Source organism: Emys orbicularis, chromosome 15 (genome assembly GCF_028017835.1).
Source record: "Emys orbicularis isolate rEmyOrb1 chromosome 15, rEmyOrb1.hap1, whole genome shotgun sequence".
Classification (NCBI taxonomy): domain Eukaryota; kingdom Metazoa; phylum Chordata; order Testudines; family Emydidae; genus Emys; species Emys orbicularis.
The window spans coordinates 30,348,357-30,376,318 of NC_088697.1; the positions used below are offsets into that span (position 1 = coordinate 30,348,357).

General features: G+C 42.7%; 1 protein-coding gene across 1 annotated transcript in view; it reads left to right on the forward strand.

Moving 5' to 3' along the window:
• The window catches only part of NCAM1 (neural cell adhesion molecule 1), a 167,153-nt gene that overhangs the window by 121,661 nt on the left and 17,530 nt on the right, over positions 1-27,962 (forward strand). The window contains exons 18-20 of the mRNA XM_065417058.1: positions 60-62; positions 16,595-16,719; positions 20,460-20,640. Of these exons, the coding sequence (XP_065273130.1) occupies positions 60-62; positions 16,595-16,719; positions 20,460-20,640 (309 nt within the window). The remainder of the gene's footprint in view (positions 1-59; positions 63-16,594; positions 16,720-20,459; positions 20,641-27,962) is intronic.

Below are 27,962 nucleotides of genomic sequence, written 5' to 3' on the forward strand. Positions count from 1 at the left end.
TTAATGAACACTTCCACTCACTCCCCAAAGGATCATTTTCTGTCAAGCATTTTTTGGAGAGGGTTTGAGGGGAATCCAGTCAAAACTGAAGTGGTGGTGGTGGTGATGAAGATGAGAATGAAGAGGAAGATTCAGGAAGCTGCGCACCGTCACTCCCCTTGGTGGTTTTCCCTGCACAGAAGTCATTGGCTAGACCCAGAACAGCACAAGGCCCAAAGACCAGGAGACTGTCAGCAGGGGAAGGACTGTTTGCAAATAGAACAGCAGGGAGGCAGCTCATGGAATGATTTTTCTCACCATCTATCCTGCATTGGAATGGTGAAGGAAGCGCAGGGAGGTAGGAGCACTTCCTCAGCAGGAGGGCTGAGATTCTCCCGATGGATCAGTCTGGATACTTGCATGACCCTCATCACCCTGGTATCCAAGCACCTCCACATCATTAATGGATTTGATCCTACAAGAGGGGAATACTGTCCCCATTTTACACAGAAGGGAATTGAGGCACAAGCTTGAATAAACAGCTGCCAGAAGATGTGTGTGTAGCTGAGCTGGAAATCAAGCCCAGGTTTCCTGAATTCTAGTTCAGTGCCCTGTCCACGAGACTGCTCTTCCTCATGGGCCTAGATACTACAGTGACAAATCTCAGCAGAATAACAAAAAGAGCTAAAAAGCACAACGGCATTAGTTGATTTGTAGACAGAAAACAAACAAACAGTTTTACTGCACAGTGTCCGGCAGAAGGGTAAGCAACACACAGGCCACTTCACTGAACAGGGCTGTCCGATGCATTTTGCACAACCTGTGTCTTCGGGAGCTTTGTAGCATTTCACATTCCATACCAATCCAGGCAAATATTTGCAATACAATCCTGGGAGATGGACAAGGTGATTGAGCAAAACATAGCTATATACTCTGCAAACACTGAATTCTCAGGCAGATGTGTGCTAGCTTGCTTTGGTTTTCAGTAACACTGTTTGTGTGTGTGTGTTCACCTGAGATGAAGCCATGTTTATTTGCAGTGGGTTGGAAGCCATGAAGCAGATATACTAAAAGCATGAAACACACATCTTTTTTAGGGGAGGTTGGGAGGATGTTCAGTCCAAAGCTGCGAGAAGAGAAAAAAACATGCAGTGTATCACCAGCCCTGTCTTTGGTCTTGCATCTAGCATGAAATCGCCTTTTATCTGCCAGTGAACACAGTTAACAGTTTCTTCCTCTCAGTATCTTTCTCGTGTGTGTAATGTGCAGAATTCTAATTCCTAATGCTTTTAAAGTGGGAGCTGCTCCATTTTGCAGAAGAGTATTTTTTATTCCGCTCACACCGTTTCCCTGGTTTTTCTTTTTTTGGAGGGGCGATAAGTAGTGCTACTAATGCAGTTTTTTTTTTTTTTTTTCCTTGCAGGAAGCAAGGGTTGATTGCAGCCCTTTCCCTAATTTCTGGACTCAGATGCAGTTAGGAGATAGAAATGCAAAATCTTTTAGTGTTGCTTAATAGGAACATGGCTTGTTTCACATGAAAGATACAAAATGTTAGTTTGTGTCAAACATTTTTCATCCCCCAAAATTAAAAATATCTAGATAAAGCCTCTGTTTTTTACCGTGAATGGGAGTTCAACTTTTTAGATATTTGCAGAATCCTGCCTCTTACTGCCTCGTTGTCATTAGTTTATTCAGTACATTTATGTAAATAGCAGAGGTGTTCACTTCCATGCTAAGCTGTTCTACAGCATGTTAATGCGCTGTATTCAAAGACCAAAAAAAACCCCACCTTGGCAACAGCCAGCCATTCCAGAGGCTTGGCATCATTTTATTACTGTTAATGCTGGTACAGCAGCTCAAGTATTGCCCTAATGTTTTTTCAAACAGAGACTGGGTGAAATTAAAGGCCAACCAATTATGAGAATAGCTACTTAACACCTCTAGACCTAAAGGCAGAACAGAAAACGAACAGGGGGCCTTATCCAAAGCCCCCCGAAGTCCCTTTGCTGTTGACTACAATGGACTTCGGATGAGGCCAAATGTTTTGGAGTTTGTTTTTTGCAGGATATGTAGCATATGGGAGGAGATTTTCAAAATCACCTAAGGGATTTAGGAGCATGTCTCCACTGACTTACAATGAGACTTGGACTTTCATTCCTTTGGGCATATTGAAAATCTGCCCAATAGCGTTTCATCACAATCACCTGCAATCCATAGGAATAATGGGGTGAGATCAATGGGAATCTGGAACTTCTCTACAACTGTGGAATTCCCTTCTAGAACTGAGAATGACTGCTAAGCTTGCCACCTTCAGGCTGCAATGCAAGACCCAGGAATGTGCCATAATAACACACATACATGAGATAATGAGGGCTGAAGACCCCATGATTGAGAATACTTTCCCCTTTGGGTGGTCAGTCTGCTTTGCTCCATCCTGTGTGATGCAGACATGGCCATAGCGACCCATGTATCCATGACTTCCAGATTCTCACTACATACTCTACCTGGAAATGAAAGATCAGACTCCAAAAGAATTCCATCTGGTGCAGAACACACAGCCGTGGCTGGAGCAACCATCCAGTGCTCTGATCACCTGGTTGGCTGCCCACCAAGTACATGATAAAGGTCAAGGTTCTAGTCTTGGGGTAAATTTTTCCGAAACGCCTAAGTGACGTGGGATCCTAAGTCCCCTTGGCTTTCAATAAGACTTAGCCTCCTAAGACTTCCAGGCACTTTTTAAAATTTTATCCTCGAATAAAGTTCTCACTAGGCAGGTTGTGATCTGATCTCTGAGGCTGCTTCTCCTGTCCATGAGCAAAACCATCCACAATAATTGTAGTGCAAAAGAATAATAAGGTGAGACGATAGGGAATTCAGAAACAGACCCTCCTCAGCAGTTGTCCTACAGCCATAGAACTCCCTTCCAGAAGAACCAGCAGTGACCTTCATGAAATGCAAGACCGGTGAATTTGTCATAATTAATACATATAATTTGTAAGCAAAACCTCTGCTTTCAGAAGGCAGGAAGAGGAGTGTATTTGTAGTCTGCCCACTTGGATTTCTGTAATTGTCAGCATGGCATAATTACATAGAATTTTTATAATCTTTTTCTATGTTTTCTAACCATTGCTCCTTGCCCAAGTAGTAACATGTCCTATCTTGCCAGGTAATAGCATCAAGAAAACTAATGGCTTGATTCTCAGTTATACTAAGGCTACAGTGCAGAGTGTAGAGTAGCTTTCATGTGATTGGGAATCACCGCCCAAAGTATAATCAAAGACAGGTAAACACTTTAATGCAGACAGTAAAGTTTAAAGGGGACTGTAATGTGGGCAGAGGAAAACCAAGAATAGGTGCAGTGGCCTCCTGTCCTGCATTCCCTCCCTTCACAATCTGTTCACGTTCCCTTCTCTATTTAGCAATGTCCATGTCTTCCTTGTGCCATACCTGTCATTAACTTTCAGTGCCAATCAATTCTGCCCTCGCCTCACTCATGAACTGCCCCCATGTCACATTATCACTGGGATTTTTTCGATATGATTTGTTTGATCTACTTCTGAGTCTTTAGGCTGGTTTAGTTAGATACAGCTTATGTACTTTCAGAGCTGATTGCTGGACTTAGCAAGTCGTGGTTGCATTTTAGTGATTAGCAACTTCAGCCTCAGTAATAAATGAATGGATTTTTTTCTCTTATTATTAAGAAAGATTTTTCTTCCTACAGAAATCGAGGCTCAATTGATACGAGATGCTAAGGTCCATCCTTGCTAGACCATTGGCGATGACTGTTTCTCTGTCTCCTCTTATGCCTGGGTTGTTACTGAATAACATGTCTTCCCTTTTTCTTTTCAACAGTCTTGTGGATTCCTTCTGCTGTCCAAGTTCGGGGACAACGGTCCTTCACTTCAATAATGTTTATTCGCTCCCTGACTTGGTATTAATAAGCAGTGATGCAGCTGTGCCTAACACTTACTGGTGTCATAACTCAGTGCTTTCTCTGGTTTAATATTCTTATATTTCCAGGCAATTTTACTGTCTCCCCAATGTTTCTTATATATACTGGCTAATTTTAATTTTGTTTATATTTTATTTAGTCTGTAATTCTGTTGTTGATTTTTTCCCTTGCCCATTGTTTACATCAGTTTTTTAATTTTTTGTATTTTCCATGTGACCTCCTCCACTTTCCTTTCAACCAATCATGTGCGTGCGTATCATGTGACTTTGTCATGTGGCTTGCATGGTGCTGATGATGTCGTCCACGCTGGTGAACAGAAGGTAAAAAACTTTGTTCTGATTGGTTGACTAGATCTCGGGGGAATTAACCCCCCCCTCCCCCAGCAATTAGGGACCTCTAAATTCCATTGCTCAAAATTTCTTCTGTAAACTTTTTGGAGAGATTGCTCACCACCTGTTATCTGCATGTGAAGAACTAAAAGCCAACCATCTGCGCTGAGCTAGAAAGATAGCTTTCTATGCAGAAAACCTATGGCTTAATCTTTTGATTCATTCAGTGTGAGAACACAACAGAATCAGCTTCTCTGGGAACACAGTAACCTTTGGAACCACACTTTGGGTGTGAAATCCTAGCCCTATTGAAGTCAGTGGCAAAACTCGGATTGTTTTCAGTGGGGACGGGATTTTGTCCTCTGAGTTTTACTTAACACTTGTATGAAAATATGGGCCAGATCCTCAGCTAGTGAACAGCAGCATATTTCATATGGCTGGTACAACATTTTGTTGACCTTTTCTTTGCAAATACAATTCTGATAATGATTTTCTTTAGATGGCACTCATTTTTTTTAGCCTATGAAAAGGCAGAAAATAAAAAAGCCGATGAAAACCCCCCAAAAGCTAATTTATAAACCTAAACATTTATAAACATAAAACAAAACTTTCTCTTATCATGAGAAAAGCATAAATGTGGCAAGAATGGAAACTGTTTTTAGAAACCTATTTATGTATATTGATACACACACACACTACGTAATCAGTGCCCAAGCTTTAAATTTTTTACATCGGAAGTAATGCCATTGAAGCTATATTTTGCTGGTCATCACCTGCCAAAGTACTGTATCCTTCCTACACATTATCTGTCCCAGTCAGGAAAGGGAATTAATCCGGATCAGAAGTCATTTAAAAATTACAGCAACTGGTGGTCTCCAGGAAATCAGGAAGCAAACGATTGATCCTTGCAGTTAAGGAGATAAAATTACTTCTAATTAAAGCTCATGGCAGGCAGAAAATAAATAATTTAATATTGTGATTGTTGCAACCTCACTTAACACTCCATGCACACTATAAAGAGAGGGGGAAACCCCTGCTTTTCTGCTTCCCTGGGTAAGGCAAACAAATTGTTTGGAAATTCACAAAGCAATTGGCTTTTTACCCATTAACTCTAAATCACCTTATTGTTTTGGAACATTGCCAGGAAAGCATTTGGGCTGGGGTTTTACTAGGAAACAAAACTAACACCAATAACCTTACCACATGCATGGAAGCAGTCCCTTCCTTTCCCCCAGTGCCCCAAGCCCCTCATCCTGCTCTGAAAACTGATTGGGCGACATCCATGAGGAATGAAGACCTGGCTGTCTCGTTTTGCATGTCCTTTTGTTCTTGTTTTGTTTTTCGTTTGCTTCTCTTGTGTGCGTTATGAAGCCTTCTTCCTATTCTCTTTCTCTCAACCCTAGTGTATTTACCACTTCTGATGCCGTTGATTGTGTAGATGTGGCTGCTCTGTGTTTCAAATTGTGGCAGCCTTTGTCACAATTTAGTCCCATTTACCTGGTGGCGCAGGGGTAAGGAAGTGAGCTGCTCCTTTGATCACATTTTGCAAAAAATGAAAGCGATAACCAGACTATAATTGTGTGTGCTGAGAAATAAAGATGCTGGATCTCGCATTAGTGCCAGATGGCCAAGTATTTTGACTGCTGATACTGGGTGTCTCAATTTTCAGGTGCCCAATTAGAGCTGTTTTAAAGGGCCTTGCTCTTCAGAGGGCAGGTATTCAGCACTTTCTGAAAATCAGACCCATTTTAGCCATTTAAGATAGAGCACTGGGCTGGGACTCAGGAGATCTGTGTTCTGTTCCTACTCTGCCAGTGGCCAGCTGTATGACCTTGGGTAAGTCATGTCACCGCCATGTGCCTCAGTTTCCCCAGCCCAATAAAAAGGGGGAAATGATAGTTACCTCCCTTTTTAAAGCGCTTAGAAATCTACTGATGAAAAATGCTATATAAGAGGTAGGGATTATTTCCAGTGTCCCAAAGTCACTGGCCTTTTCTGAAAATCCTGACCACGTGGCTCCAGCGTGAGATCAAGGAAGTATTTGATTTAAAAAAAAAAAAAGGCAGCCTATTTAACATAGATACAAGGAAGCATTTTTGCAGTTTGTGGGATCCACTGCAGCAGGATATTACTGACACCAATGATTTAGGAACAATCAAAAAAGAATTCAAGAACGACATAACTAGAAATGATCTGTCCTACACTAGCTGCATATAAAAGCTAAGACCGAACCTTTATGCTTCATAATGGTGCAAATGATCAGCATCTTGGGACAGTCAAAAATGTCCCCTTCTCACATGTACAGCCCTGTTGAGTTGGCCAGATGCATTATGAAACATTAGGTGTGGGCCACTGTGGAAGTGGTAAACCAGTGTGGCTACAGCAATGCCCTGTTTTGAGATGCTGGTGCCTGGAGTAAGAAAGGCAGCTGATTCACTTTACATGTGAATGCTTTTTTGCCATTCTTAGCAGAGCCAAGCATTGTTTTTTCTCCTTCCCAAAGTTACAGATCTGGACGCTGGAAGAAGTAGTGCAGTGGGACTTACAGGGATGCCCTAGATGCCCATACTGTGAAGTAGTTTACTCTTAACCAGTCGTGTTGTGCAGTGGCAGGATGAAATGCTGGGAGGAGCCTTGCTGGTCACAGTGTATTAGGTGCCCTGCAAACTGCTGGGCTCACCCAGAGCTACCCAAGTTCTTCTCACATTCAACTCAGGAGAGAGCAATCAGCTGGAAATAGGACAAGCCCTGAGAAAGAGAACAAGCATCGCATCACACCCCGTCTGCAGCTATTAATTCGTCCTCGCAGTTAAAGCATTTCTGGGCTTACTTCCAGTTCCACTTCCTGGAGCAGACACCTGGGGGGCAAATGCAGACCTGGGATAAACCTGCCTCGCTCCAGTGATCGGCAGAGTAGCTGAGACTGCTTTTAGACCCGTATGTTTTACATATCTGGGTGAAATCCACCCCTTTTTTATGGGGAATTAAGCACATGGGTCTTGGAAATTACCCACCGTAATGTGTGCAACCCCGATTTGCATGGTTAGTACTCTAGCCTCTGGGCTGAAATAAAGGCTGCTGTCCCCTTGTGTGTCCTTTGGAGCTATTGAATCTATATGGTCACAAAGGTCTCGACTCGTGGTTTATCTCCAGAGCTAGCACAGAACCCCTTCCCATCCTGCAGCACTACCCCACTGCCCCTACAGAATCTCCCCAAAGGGCTTGTCATTCCCTCTGCGTTGGAATGAATTTCCTCCCTGGGCAGATTGTGTTTGTAAATTGTTTATACAGAGCAAGTCTAACAGGCTCGATACTTTATTTAAACGACCCCCTTGAGGAATTTCCTTAAACTGCCCCCATAGAGTTGTTCTAAGGGGGGGTTTCCAATAAGGAGCCCAAAATGCACAGGCACGAGCAAGTTTCTGAAGTATCCATAGGAGCCACAATGTAAATGGGAACCTGACTGGCATGTGTATAAACACCCCTCTAATACACCCTTGCTTGCCAGCCCTCTTCATGTGGATGAGATGCATGTTCTGAGCATGAGTTCTTTCTAATCTTATAATGACCTTTTCTCTTCAGCTACTGACACTCTGACTCATGATAGGATTGCTGGTTCTGCTGGACTAAAGTTTTTACACTAAACTTCTTCCTTCTTTGGTTGAAACATTGTACTAACACACTTTTATTTTACAGCCCCTGTGTATGGATTACACCTGCCTGTTTGAGACAAATATGTAAATATATATATGGATAGAGATATGAATATTTTTCACCTGGGTTTGCGCTATTATGATTTGTTTGGTTTCAGACATGATGTTGATAGTCATTGGTCATAGACTGTAAGTACTTACATGGGGAGAACATTTCTGGTAGTAGACGGCTCTTTAGCCTAGCAGAACAAGCCCTGGCAAGATGCAGTGGCTGGAAGTTGAAACTAGACAAATTCAAATTGGAAATCATTTTAATAGGAGGGTAGTTAACCATTGGAACAGCTTCCTAATGGATATGGTGGATTCTCCATCACTTGAAATCTTTAAATCAAGATAGACTCATAGACTTTAAGGTCAGAAGGGACCATTATGATCATCTAGTCTGACCTCCCGCATGATGCAGGCCACAAAAGCTGGCCCTCCCACTCCTGGAATAATTCTCTCCCTTAACTCAGCTGTTGAAGTCCCCAAATCATGATTTGAAGACTTCAAGTTGCAGAGAATCCTCCAGCAAGCGACCCCTGCCCCATGCTGCGGAGAAAGGCGAAAAACCTCCAGGGCCTCTGCCAATCTACCCTGGAGGAAAATTCCTTCCCGACCCCAAATATGGCGATCAGCAGAACCCCGAGCATGCGGGCAAGATTCTCCAGCCACACCCTCATTGACCATTGTTACCAATTACCAGCGATGGCACGTTATTGACCTATTGACTAAAATCACATTATCCCATCAAACCATCCCCTCCATAAACTTATCAAGCTTAATCTTAAAGCCAGAGAGGTCTTTCGCCCCCACTGTTTCCCTGGGAAGGTTGTTCCAGAACTTCACCCCTCTGATGGTTAGAAACCTTGGTCTAATTTCAAGCCTAAACTTCCCGACGGCCAGTTTATATCCATTTGTTCTCGTGTCCACATTAGTACTGAGCTGAAATAGTTCCTCTCCCTCCCTGGTATTTATCCCTCTGATATATTTAAAGAGAGCAATCATATCCCCCCTCAGCCTTCTTTTGGTTAGGGTAAACAAACCGAGCTCCTCGAGTCTCCTTTCATACGACAGGTTTTCCATTCCTCGGATCATCCTAGTGGCCCTTCTCTGCACCCGTTCCAGTTTGAGTTCATCCTTTTTAAACATGGGAGACCAGAACTGCACACAGTACTCCAAATGAGGTCTTACAGGTGCCTTGTATAACGGAAGCAGCACCTCCTTATCCCTACTTGAAATACCTCCCCTAATGCATCCCAAGACCGCATTAGCTTTTTTCACGGCCACGTCACATTGCCGACTCATAGTCATCCTGCGATCAACCAGGACTCCGAGGTCCTTCTCCTCTTCCGTTACTTCCAACTGATGCGTCCCCAGCTTATAACTAAAATTCTTGTTAGTCATCCCTAAATGCATAACCTTACATCTTTCTAAGGGCTGGCCCACACTAAGCCCCCAGTTCGAACTAAAATACGCAACTTCAGCTACGTGAATAACGTAGCTGAAGTCGAAGTATCTTAGTTCGAACTTAAAGGTACTTACCGCGGGTCCACACGCGGCAGGCAGGCTCCCCCGTCGACTCCGCCTACTCCTCTCGCGGAGCAGGATTACCGGCGTCGACGGCGAGCACTTCCGGGATCGATTTATCGCGTCTAGACAAGACGCGATAAATCGATCCCAGAAGATCGATTGCTTGCCGCCGAACCAGCGGGTAAGTATAGACGTACCCTAAGAGAGAGTTTTTAGATCAACCACAAGTTGTCGGGCTCGATGCAGCAATCACTGGGTGAAACTCTCTGGCGTATGTTATACAGGAGGTCAGTCTAGATGGTCCCTTCTGGCCTTGAGATCCATTAATGTATGAATGTTGTCTCTTCGTTGTGAGGTTATTGTGGGAGGGAATAACAATGAAGTGTGGATCTGGTGTTATCCCTAGTGTTCGCGACTGGTCCATTGATCAAGTTTGCCAAAGATGCAGCAGTATGGGGACAGGGCTAAGCATTGCAGCTCATGGATTTTTCAGTAGTGCCTAAATGACTCAGTGTCCAGCATAATAAGTAGCAATCGGTGCCCCTGATTGTTGTTGAAGCCAGTTGCTAGTCTGGAAAAACATTTCAACTCCCTTTAAATAACAGCTTGGTTGGGCAGGACATTTGTTTCGGGCTTGGTTAATTATTGGTTAATAATCTTGGTGCAATTATTTCTGTAATAGCTTCCTTGACTTGAATCAACTCAATAATGACAAGTAGTAACCTTCCTGGTTGTATTTTCGGGTAGCACTGGGGAAGGGGGAAAAAAAGAATTGATCAGTTAAGCTGTTGGTGTTTTCAGGATGCCCAGGAGAAGTAACTCAATATATATTTGCTATCCAGTCTGTGAGCATTCATTTGTTTCCCTTTAATTTGCACTCTGCGTAATGGCATTCAGTCTCCAAGCACTAATAATTCCTGGAGAAACCGAAGCTGAAATGAGATTTGCAAACATCTAGTCTCAGGAAGCTGACAGCAATGATAACAAACCCCTTTGATTAAAATCTAGGTGGCCAATTTGGTAATCAGTTCATCAAATCCTGTCCTTTTTTATGATGGGTGCATATCCGGCTGTAGTGCAGAGGCCCAAACATAAGGCAGCCCTTGTGCTGTAGACCAGGGGAAACCCTGAGTGGAGTTTAAAGAACTCTTTCTGGGTGTCATTTGCTTCAAACGGGACCAGCGATCTAGTGACCGCGCCATGCATGGTCATCCAACTAAGCTAGGGTTCTGATTTGTTGGTGAAAAATATCTGAATCAAAATCCAAACTGATAAACATGAGAATGTAGGGTGAGCTCTTCCCATCCATGGACATCCTGCAAATTCCTAGTAATAGGCTACAATTAAACTCCCAAGTACATTTTTATCCTAATAAAGCCTACAGGCTTATTAACCGTCATGTGTTTTGGGATCATGTAACAGAACAATGTCTGAGGAGCAAAGTATAGATCAGAGTTTCCTATTCTGGGTGTTGGATCAGACTCTTAGGTCACAAATGTTATGTCTTTAATGCCTCAGCCTTGTCGTTATTTGAACTTGACCCTGTGCCCAATGGCAGCACTTCCGTTAGCTTTAGTGGTGCAGGATCAGTCTTTTATGAAGATCTTAAAATAACATTTTTCCACAATTTGGTGTGATAGTCAATCTCTGCTCAAGAGAGGCCCGTGGCTGGAACAACAGGAAGTGCTGCACATTAGGATGGAGGTGCAGAGCTGTGGGGCTCAGAGCTGGAATAGCAGGAATGCTGCAGGTTAGGACTGAGAAGAACTGTGTGTGAGAACTGCCTGCCTCTCATATACAGTGTCTGTTCTTAGTCCCTTGTGGTTCACATTAAGACACGCTCAAATAAATAAATACTAATACCAAAAAGAGTGTTCTACATTTGTATAATTATAGTTGACAGAGATGCTTTTTCTAATGATTAGATAAAATATCTGCAAGAATTAGGGATGCAAAAGGAGACCAGATGATAGAATATAATTAATCCTAGGAGTTTGCTGGGAGCCCTGCCTGCTGACTGTAGCTGAATTGTAAACTTTAATTTACAAATAATTATAGCATTGGTTTTGCTAAAATTATCCATAATGAAGTCAATCAGAGTATCTTTCCGAGAAATAGAAACATGCGGGAAATCTATAAATGATTTCAGCTATTAAAACATGTTTAGTGAAACCATAATAGTTTGCATGGCCCTTTACATACCCTGGCATTCTAAACCTGGGATTAGCACTACATGCATATGCAAGACATCTTCATTAATAGTCACTAATTAATGGAAGAACCAATGTAAATTACCAATGAGTTTATGAATTATAAAGAGTCTAGGATAATGCCTCTCACAATGTACTTTGTTCATTTATTTTGACAACTGTAATTTATTTTCCATTATTTTTAACACCGTTTTGTAATGTACTAGTAGCAAATGCACTGTAGTATCTTTGGCAGAAGTAATGGAAGTCTTAGTAATACAAGACCTTACAACTGCCCTCTTCTATTAAATCTTTGCTGAGAAAAGAGAAGGGAACAGCTTTTCTGAGTGTGAATTATATGGTGTGCACATTAGCAGTGAATGGAGATATGATCTGAACCCTACTGAAGTCAAGGGAAAGACTCCTTTTGATTTCATTGGCTTTGCATCCGGCCCTTTTCGAGGCTCTGCTGTTTAATGTTACAGGCCTGAGTTTTCATGCTGCTCTCTGGTATTTTTATTTTCTTTTTGTTCATCTTGTAAATTAATCCTGGTCATAAGTATCCAAAGTAATGTAATGGAGGTAATGGCCCAGATTCCATCTAAACCCACTGAAGTTGCACCAGGGAGGAAGTATCACATTCTTAGACCTTACTATGTCATTGCTCTGTCAACAGCCATCATGGGCTGAAATACTGCAGAGCAGTCAAAGGCACATCATCAGGAACAAATGGCAGAGCAGATGTAAATCAATTTGCACCAAAAAGGTGGAGTACAGCATGCTGAGAGGGTTTTTATTGATTTAACCTTCCATCATTACGCTTTCACGGCTGGCAGGCAGATTGCAGGGAGGCAGTATAGAATCGGAGAGTGGTGTGGCAAAGATAGCAAGCCAGCAATCAGACGTGGGCTTGCGGTAGCAAGGGAAGCGTGGGGGCTATCAGTGTAATGTATTGTGGCCCAGTATCTTTAAAAGAGAGATGATTTCTAATAGCTAACACCCTGCAACCTTACACGCAGGAATATTTAAAAAATGCACATGAGGAAAAGGACATTTTAAAGGCAAATCCACTTCTCCAGTGCTGCACTAAAGCAGAATTCCTGTGCGTATCACATCTATCTAGTTTCGTTTGCCACAAGCTGGGAATGGGCGACAGGGGATGGATCACTTGATGATTACCTGTTCTGTTAATTCCCTCTGGGGCATGACATTGGTCGCTGTCGGAAGACAGGATACTGGGCTAGATGGACCTTTGGTCTGACCCAGTGTGGCTGTTCTTATGTAAACACTTATATGGCCCCCACTGGTATCCAGGTGCCTCACACTCTTTAATGTACTAATGTCCAAAAGACCCCAAGATCAGAACAGTTTTCAGGTGGGGCGCGGAGGCCAGGAGAGACTAATTGACTTGCCCAAAGTCACTCAGGAAGTTTGGCAGAGTGAGAAATTGATCCCAGCTCTTCCAAGCTGTAGGCGATCTCCCTACCCAATGGCCTATCCTTTCTCCTTCTTGTCTGAGGTCTCTAAAAGTCACATGCTCTTTCAGGCAATGGTAGCTGCAGATTTGAGATCAGATAGTTCATTAATTCTTCTGTTTTGAAATCGTTTCAAAGGTATTTAGGTGCCATAAGATGCAGATAGGCAAAGCACCAAGGTGCCATTGAAAACCTGCCTGGGAGTGACACCAGAGTAAATTGCTCAATTTACAATAGATAGTTCCTTTTTTTTTTTCTTCCAGGTTCCAGCCTTGCAAACTCAAGCTGGGATCTGAGAGTCAAGCTCAGATTTGTACTTCTCATGCATTACATCCCCAGTAACAAAAATTCTGTGAGCCACATGCCGCCCTTAGCTCAACGGGGCTGCCCAGGATAACCGAGGGCAGAACCTGGCACTGGAGATGGTTAATAGTTCTATTTGATATGTGAGATTGAATAAGAATCCAGCTTGCTTTTTCTTAGCAGTGCTGGATCCACAAGGGGTAAGAGGAGTAGAAAGTAGTTACAAACAGGTTTATCCCAAAAGTTTTCAAGGAGAAAATCTGATGAATAAGAAGGTGCCATTTTCACAGATCCGCTTTTCAGTGTAGAACTGTACTTGGTAGCTAGTCATAGTGCCAGGATTCTGTTACTCTCTGGACTGATTTGTCTGCCTTCATTAGTAATTCTTTAAGGAAGCAAAATCTGTGTGGACTTTATATGCATCTCTCTACAATGGCTGAGGCAAGATTTATTTTTGTGTATTTTTTAAGCCTATCTTCATGAAAACTTCCCTGCTTCCACTGGCACTTGCATCATGCATCCTTTTTATTTTTTCCTTCGTGAGCCAAAGGGAATTAAATCTGCAGAAAACATACCATAACAAATAAGGGGGGGTTGAGGGAACACTCGTTTCTGGAGGGGATGTGCACAAAAACCCCATTGATGCAGAAGCTGTGGAAAGGAGAAGACAGTGGGTGTTTTCATGGTGCAGGCTTCTCAGTGGAACGATTACTGTAATGTTGGAGCTCTTCATTTGCCCGAGCTCACTTCACAAGGAGACAAAGTCCCTACTAGTCACATTGCTCTTTCTGGAATAGATGAAGGAAGACTGGTTTGGCTTATCATTAAAACCTGTAGATTGACAGAATTCCATCACTTCTAATATAAGGCCAGTGCTAGCTCTCTTTAACGTAACGTATGTTTTAATCACATTAGCCAAAATTATTCACACAACAAATATTTGAGTCTTAATAGTGAGCCATTGTCATATCTTGGTACCCCACCACTGATAACTTCCAGAGTTGTCGTCCTTATAGATTTTGGATTCATGGAGCTGGGAGTTGGGTCTTTAATGCAGCCTCAGACTAGCATGGAGTTTCTGGGTCTCGATGCCCACAAAGACATTGGGTAACAGTTTCTAAATTGCCTAAGTTACATTTTCAAAAATGATTTAAGCACTCAGATTCTAAGGGGATGAGTACAGAATAGAGCCTATGTCCCTTTGACTTTCAGCAAGACTTGAGATCAAATTTTTTAAAGCATTAAAGTAACTTAAGAGCCTGTAGGTTAAATTTTCAAAAGCACCCATAGAGTCACATTGGGACTTAAGCATCTAAGTCACTTAAGCACTTTACAAAATTTGACAGTAAATCCTGTTTTCAAATTAACTTAGGAGCCTAAGTCCCATTGCCTTTCAATAAGCTGAATGGTAAAATCTCCAAAAGCACCTAAGTCTCATTGAAAGTCAGTGGGAATTAGGCTCCCAAGTGACTGTGTTACTTTTGAAAATGAGACTAAGGCTTCTAAATCATTTAAGTGCTTTGGAAAATTGTATTCATTGATTTTTTTTCTTCTCTTGTTGCAAAAGAGGTGGCTTGATCACAGTGTGTAAGTACCTACATGGGGAACAAATATTTAATAAGGGGCTTTTCAATCGAGCAGAGAAAGGTCTAACACAATCTAGTGGCTGGAAGTTGAAGCGAGACAAATTCAGATGGGAAATGAGGCATAAATTTTTAACAGAGAGAATAATTAACCATTGGAACAATTTACCGAGGATCATAGTGGTTTCTCCATCACTGGCAATTTTTAAATCAAGATTAAATGGGTTTTTTTCTGAAAGATCTGCTCTAGGAATTATTTTGGGGAAGTTCTTTGACCCATGTTATATGGGAGGTCAAACCTAAATGATCACAATGGTGTCTTCTGGCCTTAGAATCCATGAATAAACAACAAAATAGTAGTAATGCCAGTTCCAAACAGACTTCAGGGGGTAAATCATATCAATATGAATTAGAAACAGCTGAAACCTGGAGAAATACCAAAGGGAGTATTATAGGGAATGTGTATACAGAAATCTGACTCTAGCTGTGGTCTCTCTAGATGGGAGGTTAGCACTTGTAACAGCATAATTAAGTCATGTGAGTTAAGTTTTGTTTCATGCAGAAGAGCTGATATTGTAAAAGCACAAGGAGGAAATGTTCACTGTGTGGGGGTGGGGAAGTGTCCTCTGTGGATCTTGTACAAATGCGATAGAGCAGGAATTGACTCACCATTTGCCTTGAGAATCACAAGAGCCACCACTAGTGAATGGCAGGAAATGGACCTAGGTAAATGGAAGTCTTAGGGAGGAGATTAACCCCTTCTTGTCCTTTGTGGACATGGCCTGAGCTGCAAATCAGGAGAATGTTTTCTTTTTTTTTTTTTTTTTTAAATAACATTACTAAATTGGAGACAAGGGTCTGATTCCCCATTGCTGGGCATCCCGTGTAGCCATCTACACCAATGCAAACTGAGTGTAAAATGCTGCTATTCTAATGCAGTAATATTTTATGCCTACTTTTCACTGCTGTACATGACAGTACAAGGTGCAGGGTGATGGAGAATCCCGAGATTTTTTTCAAATTTGAAAAGCATTCAATGTGCAGGCCCAGAAAAAATGATATAGGAGGAACATGTCTCTCAGTGGAGAGGTGAGTTAGCCACTTGAAACAGAGAGTTTGCTCTGTATGCAGTTCAGAAGAGTGGCCCTGCTGGTTTGACAGACTGACACCCACTTTGTTTTGCTGCTGTTTAACATAAGAATTTCAGAATGAAAACCTTTAAAACTGCTTCTGAGTCGCAGACACCAAGGAGCTATATTTCAAGCCCAGCTTCTGCCCTACTTCTGGTTAGCCACATGCAAAATTTCACCGGAATTTTGTAAGCACAAATACCTGCTAAAAATTCTAACCCTTGCAAATATTAGAATCTCTCAGGAGCACGGGATGCGTTCTCACGTCTGTGTACCTGCGTTTCCACGTGGGCGTGAGCCAGGGTGGAGCAGATAATCTGCCCATAAGTGTTTCAGGATGATGGTGCACTTTTACTGGCTTTGGTTTGTTTATGTATTTATTTTTATGAAGTGGCTGGAAATTAAATATTAGTCAAACCATTATTTCAGGGGAACCCAGCGCACCCAAACTGGAGGGCCAGATTGTAGAAGACGGGAACTCCATTAAAGTGAACCTTATCAAGCAGGATGATGGAGGCTCTCCGATCAGACACTATCTGATCAAATACAAAGCTGTAAGTATGACCACTAGCCGAGACTGCTGGGCTGTTTTTGTTGTTGATTTGTCTAGTCAAGACCCAGGGCCGTACTGTATTAGGCGCTATTCAGATAAGTAACAAAGCACAACAGTCCCTACCCCAGGGAGCTTGCAGTCTAGGCATCAAGAAATGACAGATGGACTCACCGGACAAATGAGGTGGCATTGGAATAGACAGGCATGTAAATATACAGAATTTAGCAGAAAATTCTTAGCTCACCACTTTCTCCTTGACTTTGACCTTGACTGTTCATTTCCTTCGCTTCCTCCCTCTCCCCCTGGCTGCACTGCTATGGGTGATAACAAGCACATAGATTTTTTTTTTTAATTTCATGTTCTTATGAAACATAATAGCCAGCAACATTTTGAATAGGCCTTAGTCAGTGGCTTGAAACATGGGGCATTATTTAACTTCAAACTCTTATCTTAACAATTTACAACTGTCATGCTGTATTTCCCAGCTGACCCTATATGCTTGGATAATCCACATATTGGTAACAAATTATTGTGCACTAGTGACTTAAAAAAAGAATATGAGGCGAGGTGACTGGATCAACTGTATTCAACGTTAGATGGAGACAATATAAGGGCAAATGTATTCATGGCCATCTGGGGGGACGCTATCTGAAGATATTCCTCATTAGGCCCCAAGTAAATTAGGTCTCTATAATTGCAAGGGTTGTGAAACCCACACTGCTCTATTTTGAGCAAATGCCCAATGGAAGGATTGTTTTATTATGAGTAGGTAACATTGCTGCAAGCTGAACAAATGAAGCCAACTGTAACCTCGGCTTTTGCTAGGTGATGTTTGATGTTCTCTGTTCTACAGCAGGCACAGCACCGAATCAGAGAATACGTTGCAGCTCAGCCTTAAGGAATAAGAATGTGTTGGAGAAGCCTTGAGGTCCTGAGGATCTGTAGGGCTGGGGGAAGTTTTGCCAAAAATTACTGATGCTGTTTCTGTTGGCTGGACAATCTGCTCCAATATTAATGTGCCTGGTAGCAATTAAACTGTACCAGAGCCTTTAGTGGAAGTTTTGGGGCATTTACGAAGCAGATCTTCAAGACTAAGCCTGGTAGACCCTCTCATGAAGTAATTCTGTACCAGCCGTCGGGAAACCACTTTTGCAATAAGACTCATCCCATGCAGTGGGGTGAGTGAACCTCAGAGTGAAGCAAGCAGAGTAATCCTGGCGCTCGCGCTAGAAATGCCTTAGGGACTCTTGCATCCCCTCGGGTGCCCTCCCAACCACCCTCTGCCAGGAGGGAGTTGTTAAATTCTTACTAGGTGTTTTAGCTTCATAGAATCCAGAAGATAGAGATGAAGAAGACCTGTTAGATCATCCAAGCCATCTTTCAGAGGCCATTGCCGAGGGGAGGGGCTTGCACAGAGTAAGCATTCTCCGTTGCTGGTGGGCTTTTGTTTTTTGTTTGTTTGTTTGTTTAAATTTATTATTCTAAAACCAACCCCACCACTTCGCACTAACAAATGTTCCACCGTGAAGAAACCCCACTCACTGCGTTCTCCCTGCTGCTCTACCTCACATTTGTTCACCAACCCATGTGTTACCAGTGTTCTGAAGCAGCCACATGCTGCCTTGCTCTGGGGACCCTCATTGGCTAATGAGAAGGCTTGTTTGCAACTTAGTGGAGGAATTTTCCATTGTCAGGGTGCTTCGATGCCACTGTGATCAGTATGCAGAAGGTAATTCCAAGGTACATAAAAGCACTAGATCTCAGTAAATAGGCTTCATAGGGTTTTTCAGATGCACCCAGCACTGTGACTGATCCTAATTGAGTTGTTTTTCTCTTTCATGAAAGGTTTACAAAAAACATGCATAGAATACTTTGCAGTAATAATAAAAAAAGGGCTATCCTGTATTGTTTTTATCCACGCATACACTGTCCTGCATCTAAGACAACTCCCTAATTTGTTGATGCTGAAATTAATTAAAATGAGTGACCCACCTATAAACCAACAAGCTGCTCATCCTCGGAGGAAGAAATGATGTTTTATATGGAAAGCTTGTGTGCTGTAACTTGTTGCCCTGGTTAAATCCATCACATTATCAACCTCCAGTTTTAGGGATGTAAATCCCAGGGATGTTATGGATTCTTCGTCACTTGAGGGTGTCTTTTAAAAAGCTATGCTATAGCTCCCGCAGACATTACGGGCTTGATGCAGAAACTACTGGCTGAGGTTCTCTGGCCTGTGCTAGGCAGGCGGTGAGATTAGATGATCATAATGGTCCCTTCTGGCCTTAAAAATCTATGAAAACCTTTTCGCTTAGTTTTTAATGACCAGGTCATTTTAAAAAAAAGTATTGCCATGTGTCCACATGACCTTGTCCCAAGCTTGACTGCTGGCTCATGACTTGTCTGCCCTGGGTGCTGTAGAAGGCATTTTCTCCAGCCTCTTACGGCTTTTCCCAGCCCTGCTGCACATTTCTGTCTTCTCTGTTCATCTGTTGGTGGATCACCTTAACTGCCCCACTAAACTGCATTGTGTATTAACTGGCTTCCCTCTCCCAGTGAATGACCTGAAATATTACCATAAATAGGTGACTTACATGCAAGTACCTCTAGGTGGAATAATTGATGCATGCAGCTGGGGATGAGCTAGGAGACGAATGCTTTCTTTCTTTCTTTCTTGACCATAGCACTCATGTGAGGGCTTCCCCTTTGCCATAAAACGAGGTTCACCAACAGCATGTGCTTCGGAATGCTGTGGAATCCTGGATGCGAATTGGCCACTGAGGAGGCCACATGATTTTATAATTTTTTTGTTAGTCCTGTCCTTTATATGGATCACTTATTTCATGGGGCACATTTTCGTCTGTGAGGAGAGACCAAGCAGCTGGTCTTTGAGGGGCACCACTGCCCTTTCACCGCTCTGACTGGCTCAGTAAGAGCAGAAAAGCAAAGGAGCTGCCCAGTGACAGTAGCAAGTAGCAGGACTCACTGCTGGGTTTTAAATTGCAGTTTTGCTGTGCAAGAGCTGAGATAATGGCAGCCCTCATCCGCCATCGAGGTGCCATAGAATAGCAAGCTCAGGGGAGACTGAGTACTCAGGATATCTTGGTAACAGGTTTGCAAAGCTGCCTAAAGGATTTGGACACCCACTTTCCATTAAAAATGGAAATTAGGGATCCATATCTCTTTAGGCAGCTTTGAAAATCTCCAAGAGACTAAAGAGAGCAGACTAGACAAAACTGGTAAACTAGGCTCGCCCTCAGTTTGGAAGCAAACCTTTGTCATCAAAATGGTCTGAATTCTATGTACCAGCGCTGCAAAAAATCCTCTGAAAATCCTGGACATGTTTCACACTTCAGCAACGTGCGTGGAGGGTCTGGGGCTTGGTCTTTCTAAAACAGGTGTGTGATCTGGTGTCAGGCAGAGGGGAGAGGAACAAGCAGCAGGGTTTTCTTTAGGCACGATAGCTCTGTACTGGGAAATAAGTAGGGAAGATGCTGCTTAGATTTCATAAGTTCTCAATCAGCCACCCCTTCCTAGGGACAGATTCACCTGCTTCTGGCAGTAGGTTTCCCATTTGGCACCTGCTGAGTTGTCTGAGAACCCCGTGCCTGTTTAAAAGCCTCCCTGTTTGTTTTACATCATGTGGGATGTTTATTAGTTGATCATCCTCCTATCTCAGAACTGACCATTAAGACCATGCACTGTGTTTTTTATCCCCTCTCTCCTCTCGCCATCCCCCAGAAGCTTTCCTCAGACTGGAAACCAGAGATCAGACTCCCCTCTAACAGCGACCACGTCATTCTTAAGTCCCTAGAGTGGAATGCAGAGTATGAGGTCTACGTGATAGCTGAGAATCAGCAAGGGAAATCCAAGCCGGCACACTATGCTTTCAGGACTTCAGCTCAGCCTACTGTAATCCCAGGTATGACCGCCACAAGCTTTACCCTTGTTTTCTGCTTTCAATTAATGCAACTATGCTGCATCCCTTAATGTGCCTGAATAAACCCTGACAACTTGCTTGCTTAAAGACATTATCATAATTGGTTACCCATTCAAAGCATATGTATAGCACAGCAAAAACCTGGTAGGAATGCTCCATGAAAAACCGTTGTCTGACTATTCACAGGAAATATTTGCTGTTGTATCACTATACACTAACAAGACATGCAGATGAGAAAAGTGCTGGGTAGAAAATGCATTTCTGAAACCAGTAAATAGGGTCCCTGATTCAAGCCAAGGCAAAGGGAAAATTCAGATATCTGGTATCGTGCTTTTCACAACATGAATTGCCCTTTCAAACCTGCTTTCTGCTTGCTTTTTGCTCATTTGCTGATACAAGACAGTTATCAGCGGCATAAAGGCGTAAAGAGCTGGCTGGTGTGGTTAAAATTGTTCTGTGCTGCATGGCCTTTATTAAATGAAATGGAGACCAAATTAAAGCACTTTCTAAAGCAAACCTGTTGCTAAAATAATTACACTGGGTAGCCCATTAGGCAAAAGAAATTGAATAATGTCAGCAGTCCTTTTAGAAGCTGCTGTTGCAGACAGACTGATGCATCCTTCATGGATTTCTCTCCCCATAAAACAAGGTGCAATCACAAATACTGCAATAGCCAAACAGTCCCTAAAGTACAGACATTTGCCGGCAGTTTGGTAGCCTGCAGGAGAGAAAAAAGGTTTGGGAGAATCTCCTTTTCAGACCTCTCTTGGCCCGTATAATAATTCAGCCACAGAAGTCCCTTTGGGGGTAAGACCCTCGGACCAGCTATGATTTTAAGTTAACACTAGATGTAAAAGTCTGAAAGCTGGCAAGCTGGAGCAGTAGAGACAGCCTCATTGAATAGCCTGAGTGAAGAGCATCCATGCTGCGATTGTTGCCTATGATCTGTATTAAGGAAGTTATTTCATTTTATTTTTTTCTTTAGAGCTTTATCTGTGACTCTCTCACTTTTTTCCCTCAAAGCAGTTAGCAAATTCTCCCCACATTGTCCTGTAGCTGAGCCTTGAGCCTTGGTCTGTTCCTCCCTCCCCTTTCTGAGGGATGCAGCTGAGAGCTTGTGCAGTGTGCATGATAAAACTTTACTGGGTAAAGCCCACTGGCAACATTAAGCATACAAATGAGTGTGACCTGTTAACACTGGATGCTTGGGGCTTGAAAGGGAGTGGGGGGGGAAGAGAGAGTGGGATGAGTGCTTAACAGGTCTGTAGTTTCAGATGGAAGGACATTTGGTAACTCATTAAACAACTCACCCTCAGTTTTGCATTTTCAATAGCTCTAATACTTATTACCCTCATGCATTTGAAGGACAACTGAGACTGGTGGGAGGGAGGTGGAGAATTGCATAAGATCATTTCAGGGCTAGGCAACCAATGGCAGTAGGCTGAGATCAGCAGTAAATTAGTTCCTTTGTGCTCTTGGGGGTCACTGAAGAGGAAGCTTCTAAGTGCTGAACAGCGTTTCAGTTCCCTCAGCCTTCTTGAGGTTGGCTCGCTGCAAATTTCCTGTGCTGGCATTGTCTATAGCGTTCCACTGCAGTCCAATGGAATGCTGAAACGTACCTGGGAAAACATTCAGGTAACAGTTAAGTGGTTAAGGATAGCAGGAGCAGTGAGACAGGCCTTTTGAAAGTGCAATCTTTGAAATGCCAGGCAGAGTGCAGAGAGAAAATTGTTTATAGGCTTCTTAATAAAGCCATAGATAGATTAAAATAGCCCTATTCTGATCTCACTGATGTAACCGCATTGACTTCAGCGGAACTACTCCTCAGTTGTTACTCCACTGTAAAGGAGAGGAGGAGCTAGATTTTGAATCACTATGCCATTTTGAATGCTGCTGTTCAAAATACTAGAAAGCCACATGAGTGGGAACCATCTTAAGTGAGTTCTTGGAGGAGAGGTCCTTGTTTCGGAGTGTAGTTTCCTTCAGTGTCGATCCAATGTACTCCAGCACTTGGGCTCTCTGCCTTCACAGAATGGAAGCCTGCTTCAGAGAGAAGGAGAGCATCATGCAATGAAATTATTCATGTTGCCTGAAGTGGACAGAAGATTTTGCTGCTTTAGCTGTTTGATCTTGTTTAGGGCAGTGGTTTACCTTTGGCCTGTGACGTATTAGCAGACTCAGAGCCTCTGTGGGCAGATTCCCCTAATAGATGCTTGGGGAAGAACATCGGGCCAAATCTCCAGCTCATATAAATCCATTGAAGTCAATGTGGTAATGGCAGTTCACATCGGCCAAGGATCTGGTTCTACACTGGGGTCACTTAGTTATTTCATAGCCGGTTATTTAGTATTTCCCTTTTGATTTCAGAATGAGCCACCCACTTCTCCACGGCAGGGGTTGGAGTCAATGTTTCCAACCCAGCATTGCTCCTTCTTACATTAGGAAGAAAATCTTCCATGTAGACAAAACATATATTTGTTCTATATAATCCCTTGAGACTGTCCTGGGGCCAGTTTTATGGTGTCCTCAAGTTGACTGTAAGGACAAAGATGGTTATAGAAGCAGTGTGCTTGAGGGTAGTCTACGACGACTCCAACTAGTGGAGCTTGATTTCTCTGAGGAAGAGCCAGCGGTGGTATTCCTGCATCCATATTGCTTTTTGCAAGGCTGTAATTAAGTGTATCTATTACCCAAACTCTCAGTGCAGTGAGCACTGGGTCAGGACTTGGACAGGCTGTTAGGTGCAGTATCTGCTTCCAAAAGGTCTTTTCTTAGAAAAAAGCAGCGTTGTCCTTTCAAATACCAGCTAATCATTTTCTCATGTTTCACATTTGAGCCTCCTGTTCCGTCATTTATTTTGATCCATTTGCTCGCTAACCCCTCACCCCCTGAATTTTAACTTGCTGTGCTGCTTCTGGCATTGCTGAGCTGCCGAGTCGGCCTTTTCGCTGGTGTTACTGTGCTAAAGCTCTTCTCTAACCTTTGGCCATTTTAATTTACTAAGTTAAATAAACCTTTAATTCTTATGTTTTCTATATTTGACCTATTTTTTTTCTTTTTATCTATTTTCTCTCTCTCTCTCTTTCTTTTTCTTTCTTTCTTCTCTTCCCCCTCCCCCTTGTTTCCTTTCCTGTGTCTGTTGTCATACATGTCACCTTGGACCTCACGGGAAACATCCACACTTGCCACATGCACCAAATTTGTTTTAAACAACCATTTTTCTCCCTCCTGGGAACCATTGTTTGGCACCTGCAGCGACCTTGGGAAGCCCATCAACGTCGTCCTCCTTTGTTTCATTGCTTCTTTCTGCAGTGACTCTGCTTTTGCTCTGTTAGAAACTTTTTACAACAACAAAAATAAACAACAACATACAAATTTGCCTAAAAAGGCCTGGTTCCTACCCAGGTGTGAAAGCAGATAGTTTTTCGTTCAGAGGATCATGTCAGTGCAAGAAAAAAAACACACAACAGATCATTTTATTGGAAAGATGGAGTATTTTGTAATGAGGATAAAAAAAAGTTTAAACCAAGCGTTTTCTCTCTAACATTTTTTTGTGTTGCTTTATAATGAATTTGCCCTTTTTTAATGGATGTAAAGAAAAAATCTTTTGTTGGCTTTTTTTATAGGAAGGTCTGATATTGAAAGCTTTTAAAAACCTGGTCTCTCTTGACATTTCCACACATCTGTTGCCAATCACCATTGTCTGTACATACCTATGCATGATATTACAAAGATGATAACCATAATAAAAAGGTTTCTAAAGCCCCATCCGTATACCTAAATACAGGTTAAAAAAAAAGATACTTGGCAATTATAGCCAGTTGGCATGCCTGAATTGGAGATCTTTTTTTCCAAGGGCTTTTGCGCGTGGATTAAACACATGGTCATCAGAACATCTCTCTGATGCAGTTGTCTGACCTAAAGTGTCTTGTTGAGATGTGTGTTGAGGACATTCCTTTTTTCTTTCACATGGTTGAATCCTTGGAGCCTCACTGGCCCTTCTGTAATCAGGCATCTCAAGATCATGACATATGGGGGTTTGGAGCATAACATAGCTTGTGAGTGTACAGATTTGCAGTGGATGCTTGTCTAACATTCTGTCTGGCTATCCACTACTGTATTGTCAAATCAGCATAGAAACAGCTTTTCTTCCCTTTTAACTAAAAAGATTAGCTGGGAACAAGTAATCTGACCGGCTAAATGGGTATTACTGAACCTTAATAATATTCATGGTTAACTGTGCGTTTGACACTCCACCAGACAGGATTAATCTGTGGTGTCATTTAATGCAATATATACAGCTTCCTCTCTGAGTCCTGTGTATCACATTTCATTCTAGCAATTTCAATTGACATTCCTTTTCTTTAATGCGGTGTCCCTCATGAATTGTTTTTATAATGGGGAAAGCCATTTGGCTATGCCGCTCCTTTAAGCCTTTCTGAGAACACAGCGCTCTCTCTCTCTCTGCAAGGACCTGGGGAAGAAAAGGATGAGACTGGAAACATGTTTTGGACATGGTTAGGAAACCTCTATACAGAATCTCTTATGTTATCACAGCTCTTAAACAGGATTAATTTCCTTTCTCACAAAATCTTTCCTGTTGGGTACAAAACCAAACCAAACCCCCTATTAATCATGTCTAGCTATGAATTTATGCACTTCATATAGTATCTTGTCTCTGTTCGAAATTTAGTCAGACTTTGTTCACTGGAATCTGCACTATTCGTTTCTATTTAGAATTGTAAACAAAAACTTCATACAGATGTGTGTGTGTCTCTCTCTAACACACACACACACACAGCACCCTTTAGAAGGGGACACCTCACCATCAAAATGCTCTTTTAAATGCTTTGTGCTGTATAAACTATATTCCAACACCGAGGTCCATTAAAAGCCCTTGTGATCTTTCCTATGGCAGTGTTTATACACTTCTGCTTAGGCTGTGAGATCAGTATGTAGCTCAGAGATGAATGTGGGTGCCTTTAGAGTCAGAAGACCACTTGATATGCATGCATATGAGGTGTGCAGGAGGGGTGTAGTTACATGTGCATTTAACTCCAACTTCATATAGAGGTTCATTAGGAAAACCAACAGTTTTCGATAGATGTAATGAAGGTTTCTGGGGAAGGCCTACCTACTCAGGACATTTGCTATGGCCAAGCAAAATCTCATCAGGGACTGCCTCAGGGGTCACTCCCGTGAGGTGCCATAAGAACAAATATCGGTGTGTCTTGCTTGTGCCTAGTGTTAGCAGTTACACAGTTATATGACCATATGCACAGTAGCCAGCACTGAAAATGCAGAACTTGCTGCTGTGGTTTCCTGGGAATTTCTGTTACGTTGCACCGCCCTAATGCAACAAAGACTGTAGTTTTCAGTGAAAGTTGCTATAATGCGAACGAAGGGCCCTGAGTTCCCATAGCCACTTTCAGTTCCATACCACGCTTTGAAGTTTGTGGGCATGTCACTTAAATTAGTGTGTTCACACCTGCAATATTTATACTACAATATCTCATCAGATTGGTTATTAACATGGCAATGTTTACATGTAGAAAATCAGTCAGGCCTTTATTATGTTTACACATTTCCATTATTAAAATAACAATAATGAGTCAAATGAACTGTCTGATGTATTTGAGTTTATTCTGTAGATGAGTTTCCTTGCTCATTTCCTGGGCTTCCTCTTAGCTGTCCAGAATACGCTAACTCACTGTGTAAAGCGGATACAGGAGTAAAACCCCTTTAACAAAGAGAATTTCCCCTCTATAGCCAGAAAACTAACGAATGGCACTGCTGTCTTTGCTGCCAGTTTACAAGGATTATCACATTGTATTTGACAATCCGTGGGGTTTGCCCCATGTAAGAGGCAAGATTTGATAAGATCCGACGTGTAACTGTTGCTTTATTGGCCACAGTTTTCAGAACAGCCATCTCCCTTTTGGTGCTTGCCATTGAAATCTGGGTGCAGAGCGGAGTGCTAGAGTGGCACAAATGCTCAGATTTTTAGGCAGGTATCCACCTTGCAAACACAAGATTTGTGGGAGCAAATCGTACCTGCAAAAAGGAATACCGGACCTCAACCGTCAGACAGAGTAACCCCGTGTCATTGGCTCCTCACAGAATGAACTGCAGGGCTTTGCAGGATCTCACATGGCCAATGGAATTCCAGCTGCTGCTGTCCTGCAGCTGGTTTTAAACCCTAAATGCTTGGTTTCAAAGTTGTCTATCCAGGCATGTGGCTACGTTAAATTTAGCTGCGGTGCCGTGGCTGTTGAAGCTCACTATGATTCAGCTATGTGCTCAACACCATCCAGCATTTCGCTGGGCTAAAGGACACTTCCAAAGCTTTTCAGGTTCCCCTGAGGGCTCAGTGAGATACAGCAGCCCCTAGAACTGAGGGCAGTGTGTACAGTGTGTGGGATGGGCAGCGCAGGTAAAAGGCAGCCTTGGTAAACTCCCACCCGCATCCCTCAGGTATTTATATTTACTCAGTATTTTCCTTCAAAGCAGGAATTTGTTCTCTTGCTTTCTTTGTATGTCCATTGTCCCCTTCTTTCATTCAAATGGAAGTGCCCTCCAGAGATGGAACAGAGCCCGATGCGCCTCTTGTTTACGTTGTACGCCAGAAGCAGCACCACTGAAGTCAGTGGAGTGATACTGGTGTAAACCTGGTGTGACAGGTTCCCCCTGGGGTGCCACCTGGAACTGGCACTGAGCCCCCCTGACCCACCAGCCTGGGCTCCCTTTTACACTGTGCTGCTGTGGCAAGCTGCAAAGCCCTCTAGCCTACACTTTCACCAGCATACCTACAGGTAGGGACACAACCAGCTGCACTTACATGCAGGCTCTTTGACCAGCCCTTGCATGGGAAGGCTACAGCTAGGGCACCTACCAGCTCCTCAGGCACACACCCTTTCTGGAGTATAAACCCAAAATTATACCGTCTTGCGCTGCACAGGGAACTGTACAGTGTAAGCTCATGAAATTCACCCCCTCCCTCAATGTGGAGAGGAATATGCAACAGCATTTGCCCCTGAGTTATGATTCCCACATACTGGTTTAGATAAAGCAAAAATAAGTTTAACAACTTGAGCATAAGGGATAGCAAACAAATCAAAGCAGAGTACCTAGCAAATAAACAAAAAGCACAAGCTAAGCTTATTATACTAAATAGATTGGATATGAGTAGCAGATTCTCACCCTAACGGATGATACAAACAGGCTGCAGATTCTTAAGGGGCAAGCTTCACTTGCTTACAGCTTGGGATCCCCAGGTGTTCCATTCACAGGCTAAAAATCCCTTT